Source organism: Elephas maximus, chromosome 7 (genome assembly GCF_024166365.1).
Source record: "Elephas maximus indicus isolate mEleMax1 chromosome 7, mEleMax1 primary haplotype, whole genome shotgun sequence".
Classification (NCBI taxonomy): Eukaryota; Metazoa; Chordata; class Mammalia; order Proboscidea; family Elephantidae; genus Elephas; species Elephas maximus.
In genome coordinates, this window is record NC_064825.1 from 90152409 (window position 1) to 90170427 (window position 18019).

An 18019-nucleotide genomic window follows, 5' to 3' on the forward strand; every position below is an offset into this window, starting at 1 on the left:
ACAGCTACAAACATCCATTAATAATTGGAACCTGGAATGTACGAAGTATGAATCTAGGAAAATTGGAAATCATCAAAAATGAGATGGAACGCATAAACATCGATATCCTTGGCATTAGTGAGCTGAAATGGACTGGTATTGGCCATTTTGAATCAGACAATCATATAGTCTATTATGCTGGGAATGACAGCTCGAAGAGGAATGGTGTTGCATTCATCGTCAAAAAGAACGTTTCAAGATCTATCCTGAAGTACATATGCTGTCAGTGATAGGATAATATCCATACGTCTATAAAGAAGACCAGTTAATACGACTGTTATTCAAATTTATGCACCAACTGCTAGGGCCAAAGATGAAGAAATAGGAGATTTTTATCAGCTGCTGCAGTCTGAAATTGATCAAACATGCAATCAAGATGCATTGATAATTACTGGCTATTGGAATGAAAAAGTTGGAAACAGAGAAGAAGGATCAGTAGTTGGAAAATATGGCCTTGGTGATAGAAACAATGCCAGAGACCGAATGATAGAATTTTACAAGACCAATGACTTCTTCATTGCAAATACCTTCTTTCACCAACATAAACGGCAACTATACACATGGACCTCGCCAGATGGAACACACAGAAATCAAATTGACTACATCTGTGGAAAGAGACGATGGAAAAGCTCAATATCATCAGTTAGAACAAGGCCAGGGGCCGACTGTGGAACAGACCATCAATTGCTCATATGCAAGTTCAAGCTGAAACTGAAGAAAATCAGAGCAAGTCCACGAGAGCCAAAATATGGCCTTGAGTATATCCCACCTGAATTTAGAGACCATCTCAAGAATAGATTTGACACATTGAACACTAGTGACCAAAAGATCAGACGAGTTGTGGAATGACATCAAGGACATCATCCATGAAGAAAGCAAGAGGTCACTGAAAAGACAGGAAAGAAAGAAAAGACCAAGATGGATGTCAGAGGAGACTCTGAAACTTGCTCTTGAGCATCAAGCAGCTAAAGCAAAGGGAAGAATTGATGAAGTAAAAGAACTAAACAGAAGATTTCCAAGGGCCTCTCGAGGAAACAAAGTAATGTATTATGATGACATGTGCAAAGAGCTGGAGGTGGAAAATCAAAAGGGAAGAACACACTTGGCGTTTCTCAAACTGAAAGAACTGAAGAAAAAAATTCAAGCCTCGAGTTGCAATAGTGAAGGATTCTATGGGGAAAATATTAAACGACACAGGAAGCATCAAAAGAAGATGGAAGGAATACACAGAGTTATCATACCAAAAAGAATTAGTCGATGTTCAACCATTTCAAGAGGTGGCATATGATCAGGAACAGATGGTACTGAAGGAAGAAGTCCAAGCTGCTTTGAAGGCACTGGCGAAAAACAAGGCTCCAGGAATTGATGGAATATCAATTGAGATGTTTCAACAAACAGATGCAGCGCTGGAGGTGTTCACTTGTCTATGCCAAGAAATATGGAAGACAGCTTCCTGGCCAACTGACTGGAAGAGATCCATATTTATGCCTATTCCCAGGAAAGGTGACCCAACCGAATGTGGAAATTATAGAACAATATCATTAATATCAGACACAAGCAAAATTTTGCTGAAGATCATTCAAAAACGGCTGCAGCACTATATTGACGGGGAACTGCCAGAAATTCAGGCTGGTTTCAGAAGAGGACGTGGAACCAGGGATATCATTGCTGATGTCAGATGGATCCTGACTGAAAGCAGAGAATACCAGAGGGATGTTTACCTCTGTTTTATTGACTATGCAAAGGCATTCGGCTGTGTGGATCATAACAAACTATGGATAACACTGCGAAGAATGGGAATTCCAGAACACTTGATTGTGCTCATGAGGAACCTTACATAAAGAGGCAGTTGTTCGGGCAGAACAAGAGGATACTGATTGGTTTAAAATCAGGAAAGGTGTGCGTCAGGGTTGTATTCTTTCACCATACCTATTTAATCTGTATGCTCAGCAAATAATACGAGAAGCTGGACTATATGAAGAAGAATGGGGCATCAGGATTGGAGGAAGACTCATTAACAACCTGCATTATGCAGATGACAGAACCTTGCTTGCTGAAAGTGAAGAGGACTTGAAGCACTTACTAATGAAGATCAAAGACCGCAGCCTTCAGTATGGATTGCACCTCAACATAAAGAAAAGAAAAATCCTCACAACTGGACCAATGAGCAACATCATGATAAACGGAGAAAAGATTGAAGTTGTCAAGGATTTCATTTTACTTGGATCCACAATCAACGGCCATGGAAGCAGCAGTCAAGAAATGAAAAGACGCATTGCATTGGGTAAATCTACTGCAAAGGACCTCTTCAAAGTGTTGAAGAGCAAAGATGTCACCCTGAAGACTAAGGTGAACCTGACCCAAGCCATGGTATTTTCAATTGGATCATATGCATGTGAAAGCTGGACAATGAATAAGGAAGACCGAAGAAGAGTTGACGCCTTTGAATTGTGGTGTTGGTGAAGAATATTGAATATACCATGGACTGCCAAAAGAACGATCAAATCTCTCCTGGAAGAAGTGTGGCCAGAATGCTCCTCAGAGGCGAGGATGACGAGACTGTGTCTTACATACTTTGGACATGTTGTCAGGAGGGATCAGTCCCTGGAGAAGGACATCATGCTTGGCAGAGTACAGGGTCAGTGAAAAAGAGGAAGACCCTCAAAGAGGTGGATTGACACAGTGGCTGCAACAATAAGCTCAAGCATAATGATTGTAAGGATGGCTCAGGACCAGGCAGTGTTTTGTTCTGTTGTGCATAGGGTCACTATGAGTAAGAACCAACTCGACGGCGCCTAACAACAACAGCCTCAAAGATGCTTATCAACTCATTGAAACTTAAAGGCTTAAGTCCCTAATTCTTATATCAGAAGCAGAATATGCTTTAAGAGTGAGACTCTCTTTACACTCATAAGAGCAATTAGTATTATAGCAGATGAGGTAAAGTTGGGTTAGTGTGGGGATATGCAAAGGACTTCCTGGGTGATCTCGGTAAATTATTGACTTGGATAATTTATCCTTGATTGTAAAATGAGTAATACATTTGAGGGTTGCCATAAGAATTGGATATAACGTGTTAAAGGTCCTTAGCATAGTGCCTGGCATGTAGTAGCATCAAACCAAAACCAAACCTGTTTCTGTGGAGTTGATTCCAACTCATAGCGACCCCATTGCATGCAGTAGTAGCTTCTTAATAAATAGAGGCTGCTACCTGTCAGTTTGGCATATGGTGGTGGCTTGTGTGTTGCTATAATGCTGGAGGCAATGCTACCAGTATTTCAAATACCAGCAGGGTCACTCATGGTGGACAGGCTTCAGTGGAGCTTTCAGACTAAGACAGACTAGGAAGAAAGACATGGTGATCTATTTCTGAAAATCAACCAATAAAAACTCTATAGACCGCAACAGAATGTCATCTGATACAGAACTAGATGAGCCTCATAGGTCGGAAGGCAACAATGGACTCAAGCATGCTGGTGATCATGAGGAGGGTGTGGGACCTAGCAAGGTTTTACATGGGGTTGCCACTAAATAGAAGCCGACTCGTTGGCAACTAACATTATGGTTACTACAATGACCATAATAGCTACCACTTAGTGAGCACTTAGTCTGTGCCGTGCGTTGTTCTAATGACTTAACATGAATAAATTTATCTTACTTTCATAATTTTTAAATGTCTTTAAATCAAGGAGTTTCAAGAACAGCGATAGGCAGAGATAAATATAGCATTTATGATAAAGAGATGAATACCAATTGTAACTTACTAAAACAGAAAAATACTTATTTCAGTGATTATCTCCAAAAGTTGATGATTCAGTGATTAGGGATTACAGATCAGGTGAAATGAAAACCAAATTCTCTTTATCCTGAAGTTCTTTTTCCAAAGAACCTTGGTAGGGAAATTCTAAATGTTTCTTAAAAGGTGGTATCAATATTATCAGCCCCATATCTGAGCACCTTGACTAGAACTGATGAGACTTGGCAAAGGTTTCTCTTCATCAAAAGTTAAGTATTTCAACAAATTGAAATATAAGATGAAACACTCCTCAAGATTATGACTTTACCTTTTTGATTGGGACACTCTCTGGAGAACTGTATTATTTTGAAGTACTTCCCACAAAAGTGAGCTGGGTGGGACCAAAAGGCTCTAAAATCATTTGAGAAACAAATGACATACCCTTGACTAAAATATGTTAATCTCTTATTCAATCTCAGAGTGAATGGAATGTCCCTCATTTAATGAAAATAAAAAATGTGTTTGATCTAGATCTCTTACCGGTTTAATCTTTCATTCATAATTAACCCTCCCCACCCATCCCATAAAAAAGTAGGAGTAATTGAGAGAACAACAGTCACAACGCAAAGAAGAATGCCTGTTGTTACCACAAATATTTACAGAGTACCTGGGTTTTCTTATGTCTCTGGAAGGAGTTAGCGTTAACTGAGTGTGGAATGCTTTAGGAAGGTTTGGAGGTGGGGGGAAGAGATAGGGTAATTGGGAATTCTGTTTTGGACATACTAAGTTTGAGACGGCTAATGGGGATATCAAATAGATAAATGAGTTTGTACACCAGGGAAAATATGTGAGCTGCAGATATAAATTTATGAATTGCCACAGTATAGTTGATATTTAAATCCATGAAACTGGAAGAGATCACCAAGGGAGTGACGGTAGCGAAAAGAAGTTGCTCAAGGACTGACCCGTGAGGCACTCCTGGCTTTGCAGCAAGACTGAGGAGTGGTCAGGTGTGTGGAAAACCAGAGTGTAGTTAGGTGGAAGACAAGTGTTTCACAGGAGAAGGCTGATTAACTATGTTAAATACTGATAGGTTAAGTTAGATGAAGACTGAGAACTGATCACTAGATTTAGTTATGTGGTCATCTTCAGAGACCCTGATAACAGGAGTTTTAGTACAGTGGTTTGGAGAAAAGCCTGATTGGAATGGACAAACGCTTGACTCTTCAGGGAGAAGAGGAATTGTACAGAGTGTGAGGTGAGGTGAGGCGAGGTGAGGTTGAAAGCTGGTGGATGTTAGAGATTTGATGAAAGAAGGCTAAGAAGTCATGATGTATTTGGGAAATGAATTTACTAGATAATTGTAGCAGGTTTGTTTTGCAGTATGGAGTGTCCACCTGAGATTTGTGGTCATAAATATCAAGTAAGATCAGTCAACGTAGTTGTGTAATTTTTTTCTATCGGTTCTTACTGCTTGGGTGCAGGTACGAAATAAATGATAATTTGGCTTAACAAGGATTGAGGTCTTTGCCAGTGAGCAAGATACAAGGCGGTTAGGATATCTGCAATGAAGTTGTTCAGATACTGAACCATCCAATCTATGCTTTGTAAGGAAGTAAGGACATAAGGGGGGTAACAGACAATGAAAAATGGTAAAATCAAGGGATTAGAAGTTTGGATGAGGTTACACAATTGCTGAAAGAACCGGGCTAAATGAGCTCAAAGGTGGGAGATGATAATCTCAGAGGTGGGTTTATGAGATTGAGATTTGGGATGCAGTGTAATTATTATTCATTCCTCCCCCTGCCCCCCGCCCCCAGGGAAAAAATAAAAGGCATTAACCAAACAAAACCTTAAGATCGAGTTGGTGTTGCTTTTGGCTACAGTATAAAAGCGCTTTCTGTTTTATCACGATTTGGTCAGGGCTCGTTTGGCCAGGAGAAGTTGAGTCACTACCACCTGACTGGAATTCACAATCAATCCCAACATGAAATGACTGTCCTGTACTATATTATAGGGGAAATCTTTAAAATCGTTTTGACATTAACACTGAGGGATAGGTTTGGCCTTAACTTTTTACATAAATTTTATGATACCAATATTAAAACAAGAAATGCCCATTACATAAGTAAGTGGAAATTTCCCAACGAATTCTTTTATCACCAGCAGCTTTAAAGATTAAGAGGAATTCTAAGAGCGTCTATAAAAAAGGGATCAAAATAATGGCAAATATTTTGTTGTTAAGAATTTTAAAATAAACACAAAAAACCTTGATTATAAAATTTTTATTCCACTGCACTGCACTGCAATTTAAAACAACAAGAATATAAGCAAATACCATTCAATATCAGAAAAGATAAAGTGTGATCTCTGTGGTACTTAGTGACAAATTAATAGCATAATATGCCTCAAGGAAATTTTCAATTCTTTTAAAAAAATAGTCAAGTTTCATGTCAGTAATAAATTTCCCCTTATCTTTGTATTTAATTAAACTTTGTATTGGTTTACACAATTCCATTTTCTCCAACTGGAAGCTGAGTAGGATCCAGTCCAGCTTTCTTCATTGATACAGCAATATCAAACAAATAGTCATAGCATTCACACCTATAAAAGAAAAAGTAAACAGAATGGGAGGTATTTAGGGAAACAGAGTTAGCCAATCCTAAATAATTTCATTTCTCCTCTCCAACAAGTTAACCCTGCCTGGTACCTAGTATTTTTTTTTCTCAATTGTGGGTCAAATGTTTCTCATTTTGCCCTTGACATTAAAACATGGAAATGAATAATATTGAATCATGCAACCATATGATATACTGCTCAATAGAGTTTAAAATACACTATTTATATAAAATTAAATTTTTTACCATGCCACTTTTAGAAATAATTGTAGCAAATTATTATATTACTTGCATCAGCTTTACTCTCCCTACCAGCCTTAAACTTTGAGAATAGGATCTGTGCCTCTTTCCATTTTGTAACAAAGCACAGAGGGCCTTGCTAAATAATACTTTATCCGATAAATATTTCTGAGTGAATGGATACATAATAAAAATAAAATAGAAATAATTATGATAAACTATGAAAAATTAAACCAATTTGGCAATAATAAAAAAATTCATACATCATTTTAAATCATAAAACTTACTTTGTTCTCTTTCATATTAAGAGTGTGGTAACTGGTTCTTTGATTTACACTTACATGGTTTTAGCCTTCTGCCACGTTTCTCCCCACACGTATACTCCGTGACGCCTGACTAGGACTGCACAGGAGTCTGGGTATTCATTCATTGCAAGAGCCATTCGTTCTTTGAGGTCTTTCTCCTCAGGTGTATTCTCGATAATGGGCACTACTAACATATCATCATATCTGTAAGACAAAACGGGCCATTTTTTCCCCACTAAAACAAATATATTCACATACGAAATTTACCAGTTTTTCAAGTAACCAGCTAGAAAGACATTCTCTATGTCTGAAAGCCACTCCAAATCACGAACAAGATGTTGCCTGTTATTCTGTACATCTTGCATAAACATTTTACCAAAAGATGCCTTGAGAATTTGGCAGGCATTGTTCTAATCCTAAGTGGCAGAAATTTGTACAGTACACCAAAACCCAGCAAAGAAATTATCAAGTTCATACAAGTATTTCCTTGAAGCAGAGACAATCATAGTATTTTTAACAGGAGATGGGAAATGATAAATCTCAGAATTAAAAGTGTAGAAGAGATTAACAATTAAACTACCTATTAATTGGAAATTCCCCAACAATACAAAATCATTTTAGTTCATTTCTACGGAACCCCAAAGTGCCTCAGATAGACAAACCAATAAATGCAATGTGATTTATGGCACTGGGATGCAAGAACATTCTAGAAATAACTATTAAAGGTATAATACTTTCAGAAATAACATGCTGTTCTTCGTGTAATAAGATTCAAGCAAATAACTTAGTTACTGATAAAATTAACTATGTGTCATATGTAATATGTTACCAATAGAAAGAAATGTTTTCCTTTTTACATCAATTTTCTCTTGCACTGTAAATGTAACATTTGCTTCTTCACTATGGATGAACTGCTGGCCCCAAATCTTTCCTAATGTTGACAAGAACCACAACTTAACTTTTTCCTCCAGCATACACCAGTCAGAAACAGTTTCAGATGCAAAATAATTCCATAGCAAAATAAGACTTGAAGCAAATTCAACCCAATGCCTCCATTTTATAGATAAGAGACTGATCCTGAGAATGTAAATGAAGAACAGAGCCAAGATAGTCTTTTGACCCTCAAATGTGTTCTTTTCACTCAGCTATAGACATGTTGTTTCCAATGTTGCTGTTGTTAGGTACTGTCGAGTCGGTTCCAACTCACAGCAACCCTAGGTACAGCAGAACGAAACACTGACCAGTCCTGCGCCGTCCTCAAAATCGTTGTTACGCTTGAGTCTATTGTTGCAGCCACTGTCAACCCATCTCATCAGAGGTCTTCCTCTTTTTCTCTGACCCTTTACTTTACCAAGCATGATGTCCACCTCCAGGGACTGGTCCCTCTTGGTAACATGTCCAAAGTACGTGAGATGAAGTCTCGCTATTCTCGCTTTTAAGGAGCATTCTGGCTGTACTTCTTACAAGACGGATAGCTTCCAATAAAACAAAACCCACTGCCGTCGAGTCAATTCTGACCCATAGCGGTCCTATAGGACAGAGTAGAACTGCTCCATAGAGTTTCCAAGGAGCACCTGGCGGATTCGAACTGCTGACCCTTTGGTTAGCAGCTGTAGCACTTAACCACTACGCCACCAGGGTTTTCCAGTAGCTTCCAATAGGGAGGACAATTAGACATATTAACCTCCTCCTGGTACAAATTAATTATTAGAATTTTTTTTTTTTTTCCAGATGCACCTTTTTTGCTATAGAGTAGAGGAGATCAAAACTCCATCTTTTATAGTTTCTTCATCTTGTCTCATCTGATCTTCATTGTTCCTCCTTTTGCCTGGAATCTTAGGATTCTCAATTTATTTTGACAGAATACCACTGTGATAATGAACTGATGGTGCTTATTTCCCAGCCAGGTTCAAATGGAACTGCAAAGGACATCTAAAATTTTTTTTTTTATTCTTTAAATTCTGAAACATTCAAAATAATATGTAAAATGTATATGTTATGACACATAACAAAGGGCATCTTTTCTTTCATGTCACAAAATTCCAAAGGCTCTCTCTTATTGTGTTCTGTTCCTCTACCTACCTTTTGCTACTGTCTTCTGACCTATTTTTATTTCTTTGCCAAAGCCATCAAATGTCTTATAAAACTGATGGCCTCTCCTTCAACACCCAGATATAGAAATGGCACTATGGGGCTATACTTTATTTAGTATGTTCCCTTTCCACAATTTAAATATTTAACTTTTTGTTAAGTAGGTGTTTCACAGTACTGAGGAATGCTTTAGGCACACAATAAATATTAATGGAAATCAAATCAATTTATCTACACACTAGTTAAAACATGTACATTCTATTACATGCAGTAACAATACGGCATTGCTGTAAGAACACAGTAAGAAAAACTGGCACCCTTTTTCTCCAAACCAGGGAAGGAAGAAGTTTCCAGGCCCTTTAGGAAATTAGTGAGGGTGAGGGCTCAGGAATAAGCATGCTAGTAAGTTCTAATGCAATACTTAGCTTGTATCTCAGTACTAAGAACATGTTTCTTCACATCACTAAATTCTAGATTTATGAATAATTAACCACACTTTTGTGGGTTGGTAAACTTATTTGAACTTATCTAGGAGGTCACACTGTTCTATATGATCTATGCCACCTTTCAACACTAAAAAATTATAAAAATCTAGAGATCTACTTAATTAAAATAGTTACAAAACTTTTATAAACATGAAAACATTCCAGAAATACTAAATTAAATCAAAATTTGCTGTTGTTCTTAGGTACCATAGAGTTGATTTCTACTCAGAGTGATCCCATATGACAGAGTAGAACTGGCCTGTGGGGTTTTCTAGACTGTAAGCTTTACAGGAACAGATTGCCAGGTCTTTCTCCTACAGAGCTGCTAGGTGGGTTCGAACTGCCAATCTTTCAGCTAGCAGCCAAGAGCTTACCCAGTGTTAGTCAGTGTCGAACTTTCTGAAGAAATGTGAGGGTAGGGAGACCTTGCACTTTGAGTACGTCAGTAAAGGACCATCATCTTTCCATCTCTGTAGAAATCCCAGCCAAGGTCTTTTCATTTTACAAACATTTTATTACCCATGTTGCTAACAGTTTACTATGTTGGCGGGAGGGGAGGAGGGAGGCCATCTGATTTGGTGTCACTGAGAATGGATTTGGAAGTATATTCAGTGAGATATTCTTTAAACGCAGACCTCACAACATCTCATTAAACGCGTAAAGAGATCAGTATCTCTTATTTATCAAAAGAAGGAAAAATACTTTAGTAAACTCTTTAAGCAAAATGAATAGATAAGTACCTATAATACCCTCCTGAGGTACATTTCCTTATTCCTTTTATCATCTCCTGATGTGTAATTTTAAACTCCTGTCCTGGATAGAGAAGGGTGGCCATGACAGCAGCTTTAGAATGGGTGTGAATCACTGCACCGGCTCCTGAAGGAAGAAGAATAAAGTCACATGCTCAGTGAAGACTAAATCATACTTTTTAAAGTTATACATACATATGTATATCTGTGTGTGTGTATATATATATATATATATATATATATATATAGTGATAGACTTACTTTTCCTGGCACGGTGGGGAGAAGGGTAGGGGTAGATCAGTGTTGCTGTGGTTATGTGCAGTCAAGTTGGTTCCGACTCATAACGACTCTATAGGACAGAGTAGAGATGCCCATAGAGTTTCCTAGGCTGAAATCTTTACAGGAGCAGATTGCCAGGTCTTTTCTCCTACAGAGCAGCTAGTGGGTTCAAACCACTGACCTTTTGGTTAGCACCCGAGCACTTAACCACTGAACTACCAGGGTTCCTTAGGAAGATCAAAAGGAGGTGGGAAATACTAATAGAGGAATTGGAAAGTAATAAAAACATCAAATTTATTCAGCATGAGGACAAGGCACCATACCTGACACATGGCTCAAAAAATATCTTTTAACATAGGAGCTGGGAGTTGATACCAAAAAAAGCCCACTCTGTCTAGTCGATTTAGTCAATTTGACAATCTAGTTGAGTCAGATTGACCGGGCTGGAATTCTGGCTGATACTCACTAGCTGTTATTTGACTTTCTAGAGCCTCTGTTCTCTCTTTTGTAAAAAGGAATAATAATGGTCCTTCCTTATAGTATTGATGTGAAAACTGAATGAGTTTACATGTTGAAAGTTCTTGCGTATCATAGACATTCAGTAAAAGTTGGCTAAAATAATAATTACTATTATCTAGGGGAGCCTACTTTTTTTTTTTTCAAATACTCTTTATGTTGAATACACTTTCTGCATACCTCTCATTGTGTAAGCATTCATGAAAAGAGGAGTACACTGGCTTTTCTGTAGCTTCTTATATGACGGAGGTCCACTTATGTCCTGCTCATTTATGTCACAAACAAACATGTCTTCAGGCTATTTATAGAGGGAGAAAAAGAATAAAAGGTGGCTTATACAATATCAATTAGAATTGCCCCTTTCTTGTATACATATTATATACATAGACATACATACATACACAGTGCTAACATATAAAAAAAAAACACATAGGTATGTATATTTAACTCACATTTTAAATATTCATATAATTATAGTTTCTCTCGCAAAACATTTTAACCTTTTTGAGAAAGAAATTAAAAAATTTTTTTCTACTCATAAAAATAATTTCAAGAGTTAAAAATATATTCTTCCCTTAGAATTTGAAGACAAAATTGATACAGAATATTAACACGTATGCAATGGTGTTGCTGTCACTTCATCAATTTAGTTTCTTAACTCCACCCTCTAATTTTCTGACTGTATTTCAGAGTATATGAAGAAACCAGCATTCCCAGGTGGGTGTGTTAAAATTATTTTTTCACATTTCCTCATGAAATTAAAGAAAAAGCATAGACTAAAATTTTCTTATCCTTTGAGAAATTTAAATTTAATTGGTACCCAGAAAGACTAATTTCAGTAAGGCATATGATTTTCAAAGTACTAAGGCATTATGTGGATCTACAAATATGTTTCTTAGTAATACATGTATATTTCTTACTTTTAACTTTCATTGCCAGGACTTATTAGGGAAACTGTACTATAAATGTTTCATTAATGAAGTGGCTTTCTTGCTTTAGATAAAAGTATTATATGTTTATTTTTCTAACTAGATTGGGTCATTATTACAGCATTAATTCAGAATGAGTCTTCTCAAAACTCTGAAATACAGTTTCATAACTTTAAATTAGAATAACTTTGCTATTATTAAATAAGAGTCAGTCACAGATTAGATTAGTAAGAAGATACACTTGATATTTAGGTCCATTTGAGACCATCAGTCTGAGTACCACACTAAAACCAAAAAAAAAAAAAAAAAAAAAAAAAACTGTTGCCGTCAAGTCGATTCCAACTCATAGTGACCCTATAGGACAGAGGAGAACTACCCCATAGGGTTTCCAAGGAGCAGCTGGTGGATTTGAACTGCTGACCTTTTGGTTAGCAGCCAAACGCTTAACCACTGCGCCACCAGGGCTCTGATTACCCCACTAGCTGGTGCTATAATGCTGCAAGTTACAATCACTTGCTATTATAACGTAAGAATGAGCTACTCTCTTTTGCCCTCTACAGGTAGAGTGAGATTGCAAAATATATTCTGGTCACGTGGAGAATACTTATCACCTTAAAATAAAACAAAACAGTTATTCAATAGGTGCTCATAGGCTAGTTATTTAAATTATCACAATATATTCATTGTTCAAACCTAACATTTTCTTTTAGTTATATTTTAAAATTAATTCCATTTCATAAAATAAAAAGTAAAGACGAAATGACATTTGGGTTTAAAAAGTATACCTGAATTCGTTCCTTTTGCACTCCTGAAGGAGCAATGTAGATTTCATTGCTGGTAACACAAAATATAGAAATTGGTTTTTATTTCACTCTAATTTTCTGCTTTTGCACAAAGAAATCTGTTGCCTACTCTTACAGTTCAATCATTAATATTCATTACAATCAAGTCATACAAATAGCTGCTTGATTAAATTAATGATTTAGGCTGCATAGAAAGAATGCCAAATTACTTTGATGACTGTAATGCTGGTGACACATTTTCATGTATGTATGTTTTTATTTCTTTTTATAGCACAAAACCAATGGTAATCAGGCTTTACTTAGTTGCTGTTGTTAGCTGCTGTCGAGTTGGTCCCCAATTCATGGAGACCCCATGTGTTGCCGAGTAGAACTATGCTCTGTAAGGTTTTCATGACTGTGATTTTTTGGAAGCAGATCACCAGATCTTTTATCTGAGATACCTCTGGGTGGGTTCGAGCTGCGAACTTTTCAGTTAGTAGCTGACTGCTTAACTGTCTGTGCCAACCAGGAACTCTGAAGCAGAGTTTATTCATACACACACACACACACACCAAAAAATAAAACCAAACTCATTGCCGTCGAGTTGATTCCAATTCACAGTGACCCTATAGGACAGAGCAGAACTGCCCTGTAGAGTTTCCAAGGAGCAACTTGTGGGTTCGAACTGCCAACCTTTTGGTTAGTAGCTGTAGCTCTTAATCACTATGCCACTAGGACTTCTAATACATATATATATGTTATCCTAAAATCTAATCATAGGAAAACATGCTCATTAGAAAAGATTCCATATTTACAAAATTTTTAAGAGTAGATTTCTGCCATGCAAATAATCAGGTTTAATTTTATTGTTTAAAACGCTCATATTATAAAACATGAAGTTCAGAGACCTCTACTGGAAAGTTATTAAATTACAGCATTAATGTTTGGCTACTTTTGGATAGAACAGCATGCTGCCTATTTGAAGAGCAGATGTATCTTGTGAAAATATTTGGTATTAAAGCTAAAATAATCATAAAAAGTTAAAAATATAAAAGGAATGGCTACATGTGGACACTGTGCTAAGAGGGACAGTATATCCTATCATTTACCGAAAGGTGCTCTCAAATTTGATTTAGAAATTAATTTCAAAATCTTCTCCTAATTCTCTCCACCGTCAACAGAAGTTCTTTAGCTCACTTAAAAGTTTCCGTTGATGCCAGAGAGTATCAATGACCCGCCACATATGTGAAAACCAAGGAAATCCCAGCATCTTCATATTCTAACCACTGAATCATGGACATAGGAACACTGAATGAACACCAAGTATTTGATAGTTACAATGAGGATGATGGCCTGTATTGAATCAAGCTGTCAAAGTTGGTAAATCTATAGGCTTACAACTGGTAAAAATGTAAGGTGAAATGAAAGCTCCTTTAAGGTTCCACTGATAAACTAAGGTCTAGAAAATAAATGTTTGATAGTGTGAGTGAAATCCAAAGTACGGTAGGTTCGATTCCAGTATTTGCTTTCATGAGGTAGCTAACGCTTAGAGTTTTGTTGCATAAGAATACCATAGAATGTCCTTCCTCTGGAGCCAGTGGGAATGGGTAGGGATCACACTGCTAAACTGGGTCCTTTACAGGCCAGACTTACTGAGTCAGTAGAGGCTAGAAGAACTCCCAAGACTACTGCCATGGGATGCCCTTTAAATTTGGAACTCAAACCACTCCTGGGGGTCACCTTTTAGCCAAATGACAGATTGGCTCATAAAATAAATAGGATCACCTGGGAGTACTGTGCTCCTCTAAATAATCACCTAAATGAAACCAAATGGTCAGCATTCACCCTAGACCAAAGATGAGAAGGTAAGGGTGGACAGGGAAGCTAGATTGATGGAAATAGACAACTACAATGGAAATAATGAGAATGCTGATACATTGTGAAAAATGTAACCAATGTCACTGAACAATATGTATAAAAATTGTTAAATGAGATCCTAATTTGCTGTGTAAACTTTCACTACAAACATAATAAATTATTTTTTTTTTAAAAAAAAGAATCACAAAAAATAGTCCTTTACAAATACCAGGATCCAAATCTTCTGTCTTTGTGTAATATGGAGGAAACTCTAGGATCATGTGTGGTCCAAAGTCCATTCACCTCTATTGATAAAAGAACTTCTAAGTCTTCTTGTGTGGTAAAAAAATTAATGCAGTCCTAGAAACAGACTCAAATAAAGTATAAAACAGTTTGCTGGTAAATAAATGCCATCTGTGAAATGGGAAAATCCAAGGTATTTACTCTGTTTATTCAAGTGATTTGGTATACTAAATCTGTTTTTACTACTGTCTTTGTAAAATGGAAATTGGTTTAGACTTTTATAAACTTGTCTAACTAAAATATTAGCTAAATAAGCTTTAGAAAAACACATTTAAATCAACAAAGAGGTAACTGGATAAAGACACAAGGATGACAGAGCTTTAATTTTAGGATGGAAAAGTACAAAAAACTAAGGTGAAGTATTCACTTGGTGCTATAAGCCACAACCCACACCTGTCCATCAATTTGTTGTACCGTGGGGGCTTGTGTTGTTGTGCTACTAGAAGCTATACCACTGGTATTCAAATACTAGCAGGGTCACCCATGGCAGATGGGTTTCAGCTGAGCCACCAGACTATGACTGACTAGGAAGAAGGACCTGGCAGTCTACTTCTGAAAAGAATTAGCCAGTGAACGCCTTAAGAATAGCCGCAGAACATTGTCTGATATACTGCCGGAAGATGAGACCCTCGGGTTGGAAGGTACGCAAAATACAGTCTTAGGAAGAGCTACCTCCTCAAAGCAGAGTCAGCCTTAATGATACGGAGGGAGTCAAGCTTTTGGGACCTTCATTTCCTGATGTGGCATGACTCAAAATGAGAAGAAATAGCTGCAAACATCCATTAATAATTGGAACTTGGAATGTATGAAGCATGAGTCTAGGAAAACTAGAAATCATCAAAAATGAAACGGAATGCATAAATATCGACATCCTAGGCATTAGGCATTGGTGGCTGAAATGGACTAATATTGGCCATTTTGAATTGGACAATCATATGGTCTACTATACTGGGAATGACAACTTGAAGAGAAATGGCTAATGATCCTGATCATTTCCCATGTGTCTGTTAGTTGCCTGAATCTCTTTTTTGATAAAGTGTCTGTTCATATTTTTTATTTTTTAATTGGGTTATTTGCACATTTAAATATTTTATAATATACATTTATATATATTAAATATATATATTTTATTTGATTCATCGTTAAAAAAAAAAAAATTCAAGATGTACCCCAAAGTTCAACACTGTCAGTGATATGATAATATACATACAACTACAAGGAAGACCAGTTAATATGACTATCATTTAAATTTATGCACTAATCACTAATGCCAAAGATGAAGAAATTGAAGATTTTTACCAACTTCTGCAGTCTGAAATTGATCAAACATACAATCAGGATGCATTGATAATTACTGGTGATTGGAATGTGAAAGTTGGAAAATATGGCCTTGGCAACAGAAAAGAGACCTACATAAGTAGAAAAACATACCTTGCTCAGGCATGGGAAGACTCAACATTGTAAAAATGTCAGTTCTAACCAAAGTGATCTACAGATACAATGCAATCCTGATCCAAATTCCAAGAACATTTTTTAATGAAATGAAGGAACAAATCACCAACTTCATATGGAAAATGAAGAGGCCTCCGATAAGTAAAGCATTACTGAAGAAGAACAAAGTGGGAAGCCTCAATCTACCTGATTTTAGAATCTATTATATCACCATGGTAGTCAAAACAGCCTGGTACTGGTACAACAACAGATGCATAGACCAATGGAACAGAATTGAGAATCCATACATAAATCCATCCACAAATGAGCAGCTGATATTTGACAAAGGCCCAAAGTCCGTTAAATGGGGAAAAGACATTCTCTTTAACAAATGGTGCTGGCATAACTGGATATCCATCTGCAAAAAAATGAAATAAGACCCATATCTCACACCATGTACAAAAACTAGCTCAAAATGGATCAAAGACCAAAATATAAAATCTAAAACGATAAAGATCATGGAAAAAAAATAGGGGCAACGCTAGGAGCCCTAACACATGGCATAAACATACAAGCCATAACTAACAATACACAAACACCAGAAGAGAAACTAGATAACTGAGACCTCCTAAAAATCAAACATCTGTGGTCATTATAAGACATCATCAAAAGAATAAAAAGAGAACCTAAAGAGTGGGAAAAATTTTGGGCTATAACATATCCGACAATGGCCTAACTCTAAAAACCTCAAGACACTGTAACACCTCAACAACAAAAAGACAAAGAACCCAATTAAAAAATGGGCAAAGGATATGAACAGATACTTCACCAAAAAAGAGATTCCGGCAGCTAACAGACACATGAGGAAATGCTCATGATCATTAGCCATTAGAGAAATGCAAATCAAAAACTACAATGAGATTCCACCTCACCCCAAGAAGGCTGGCAGTGATACAAAAAACACAAAACAATAAATGTTGGAGAGTTGTAGAGAGACTGGAACACTTGGCTAGTGGGAATGTCAAATGGTACAACCACTTTGGAAAATGATTTGGTGCTTCCTTAAAAAGCTAGAAATAGAAATACCATACTATCCAGCAATCCCACTCCTTGGAATATATCCTACAGAAATAAGAGCCATCATATGAATAGACACATGCACACTCATATGCATTGCAGCATTGTTCACAATAGCAAAAAGACACAAACAACTGAGGTGCCCGTCAACAGACGAATGGATAAACAAATTACGATACATACACACAGTGGAATGCTATGCAATACTAAAGAACAAGGATGAATGCGAAATATCTCACGATATGGATGAATCTAGAGGACATTGTTGTTGTTGTTTTATTTCTATTTTTACTGTGTTTTAAGTGAAAGTTTACAAATCAAGTCAGTCTCTTGTACAAAAATTTATATACACCTTGCTATGTACTCCTAGTTGCTCTCCCCCTAATGAGACAGCACACTGCTTCTCTCCACCCTGTATTCCCCGTGTACATTCAGCCAGCTTCTGTCCCCTCTGCCTTCTCAACTCCACTCCAGATGGGAGCTGCCCATATAGTCTCATGTGTCTACTCGGGCCAAGAAGCTCACTCCTTGCTATCATTTGCTATTTTATAGTCCAGTCCAATCCCTGTCTGAAGAGTTGGC

General features: G+C 37.0%; 1 protein-coding gene and 1 long non-coding RNA gene across 3 annotated transcripts in view; one reads left to right on the forward strand and one right to left on the reverse strand.

The window, feature by feature from the left end:
• LOC126078720 (uncharacterized) overlaps positions 1-18019 on the forward strand; it is a 111525-nt gene that overhangs the window by 72696 nt on the left and 20810 nt on the right. The window lies entirely within an intron of this gene.
• APIP (APAF1 interacting protein) overlaps positions 6070-18019 on the reverse strand; it is a 45599-nt gene continuing 33649 nt past the window's right edge. Inside the window, exons 3-7 of the mRNA XM_049889433.1 lie at positions 12773-12821; positions 11239-11356; positions 10255-10390; positions 6975-7142; positions 6070-6379 (exon numbers count right to left, since the gene is read on the reverse strand). Coding sequence (XP_049745390.1) covers positions 6280-6379; positions 6975-7142; positions 10255-10390; positions 11239-11356; positions 12773-12821 — 571 coding nt within the window. The 3' untranslated portion in view covers positions 6070-6279. The remainder of the gene's footprint in view (positions 6380-6974; positions 7143-10254; positions 10391-11238; positions 11357-12772; positions 12822-18019) is intronic.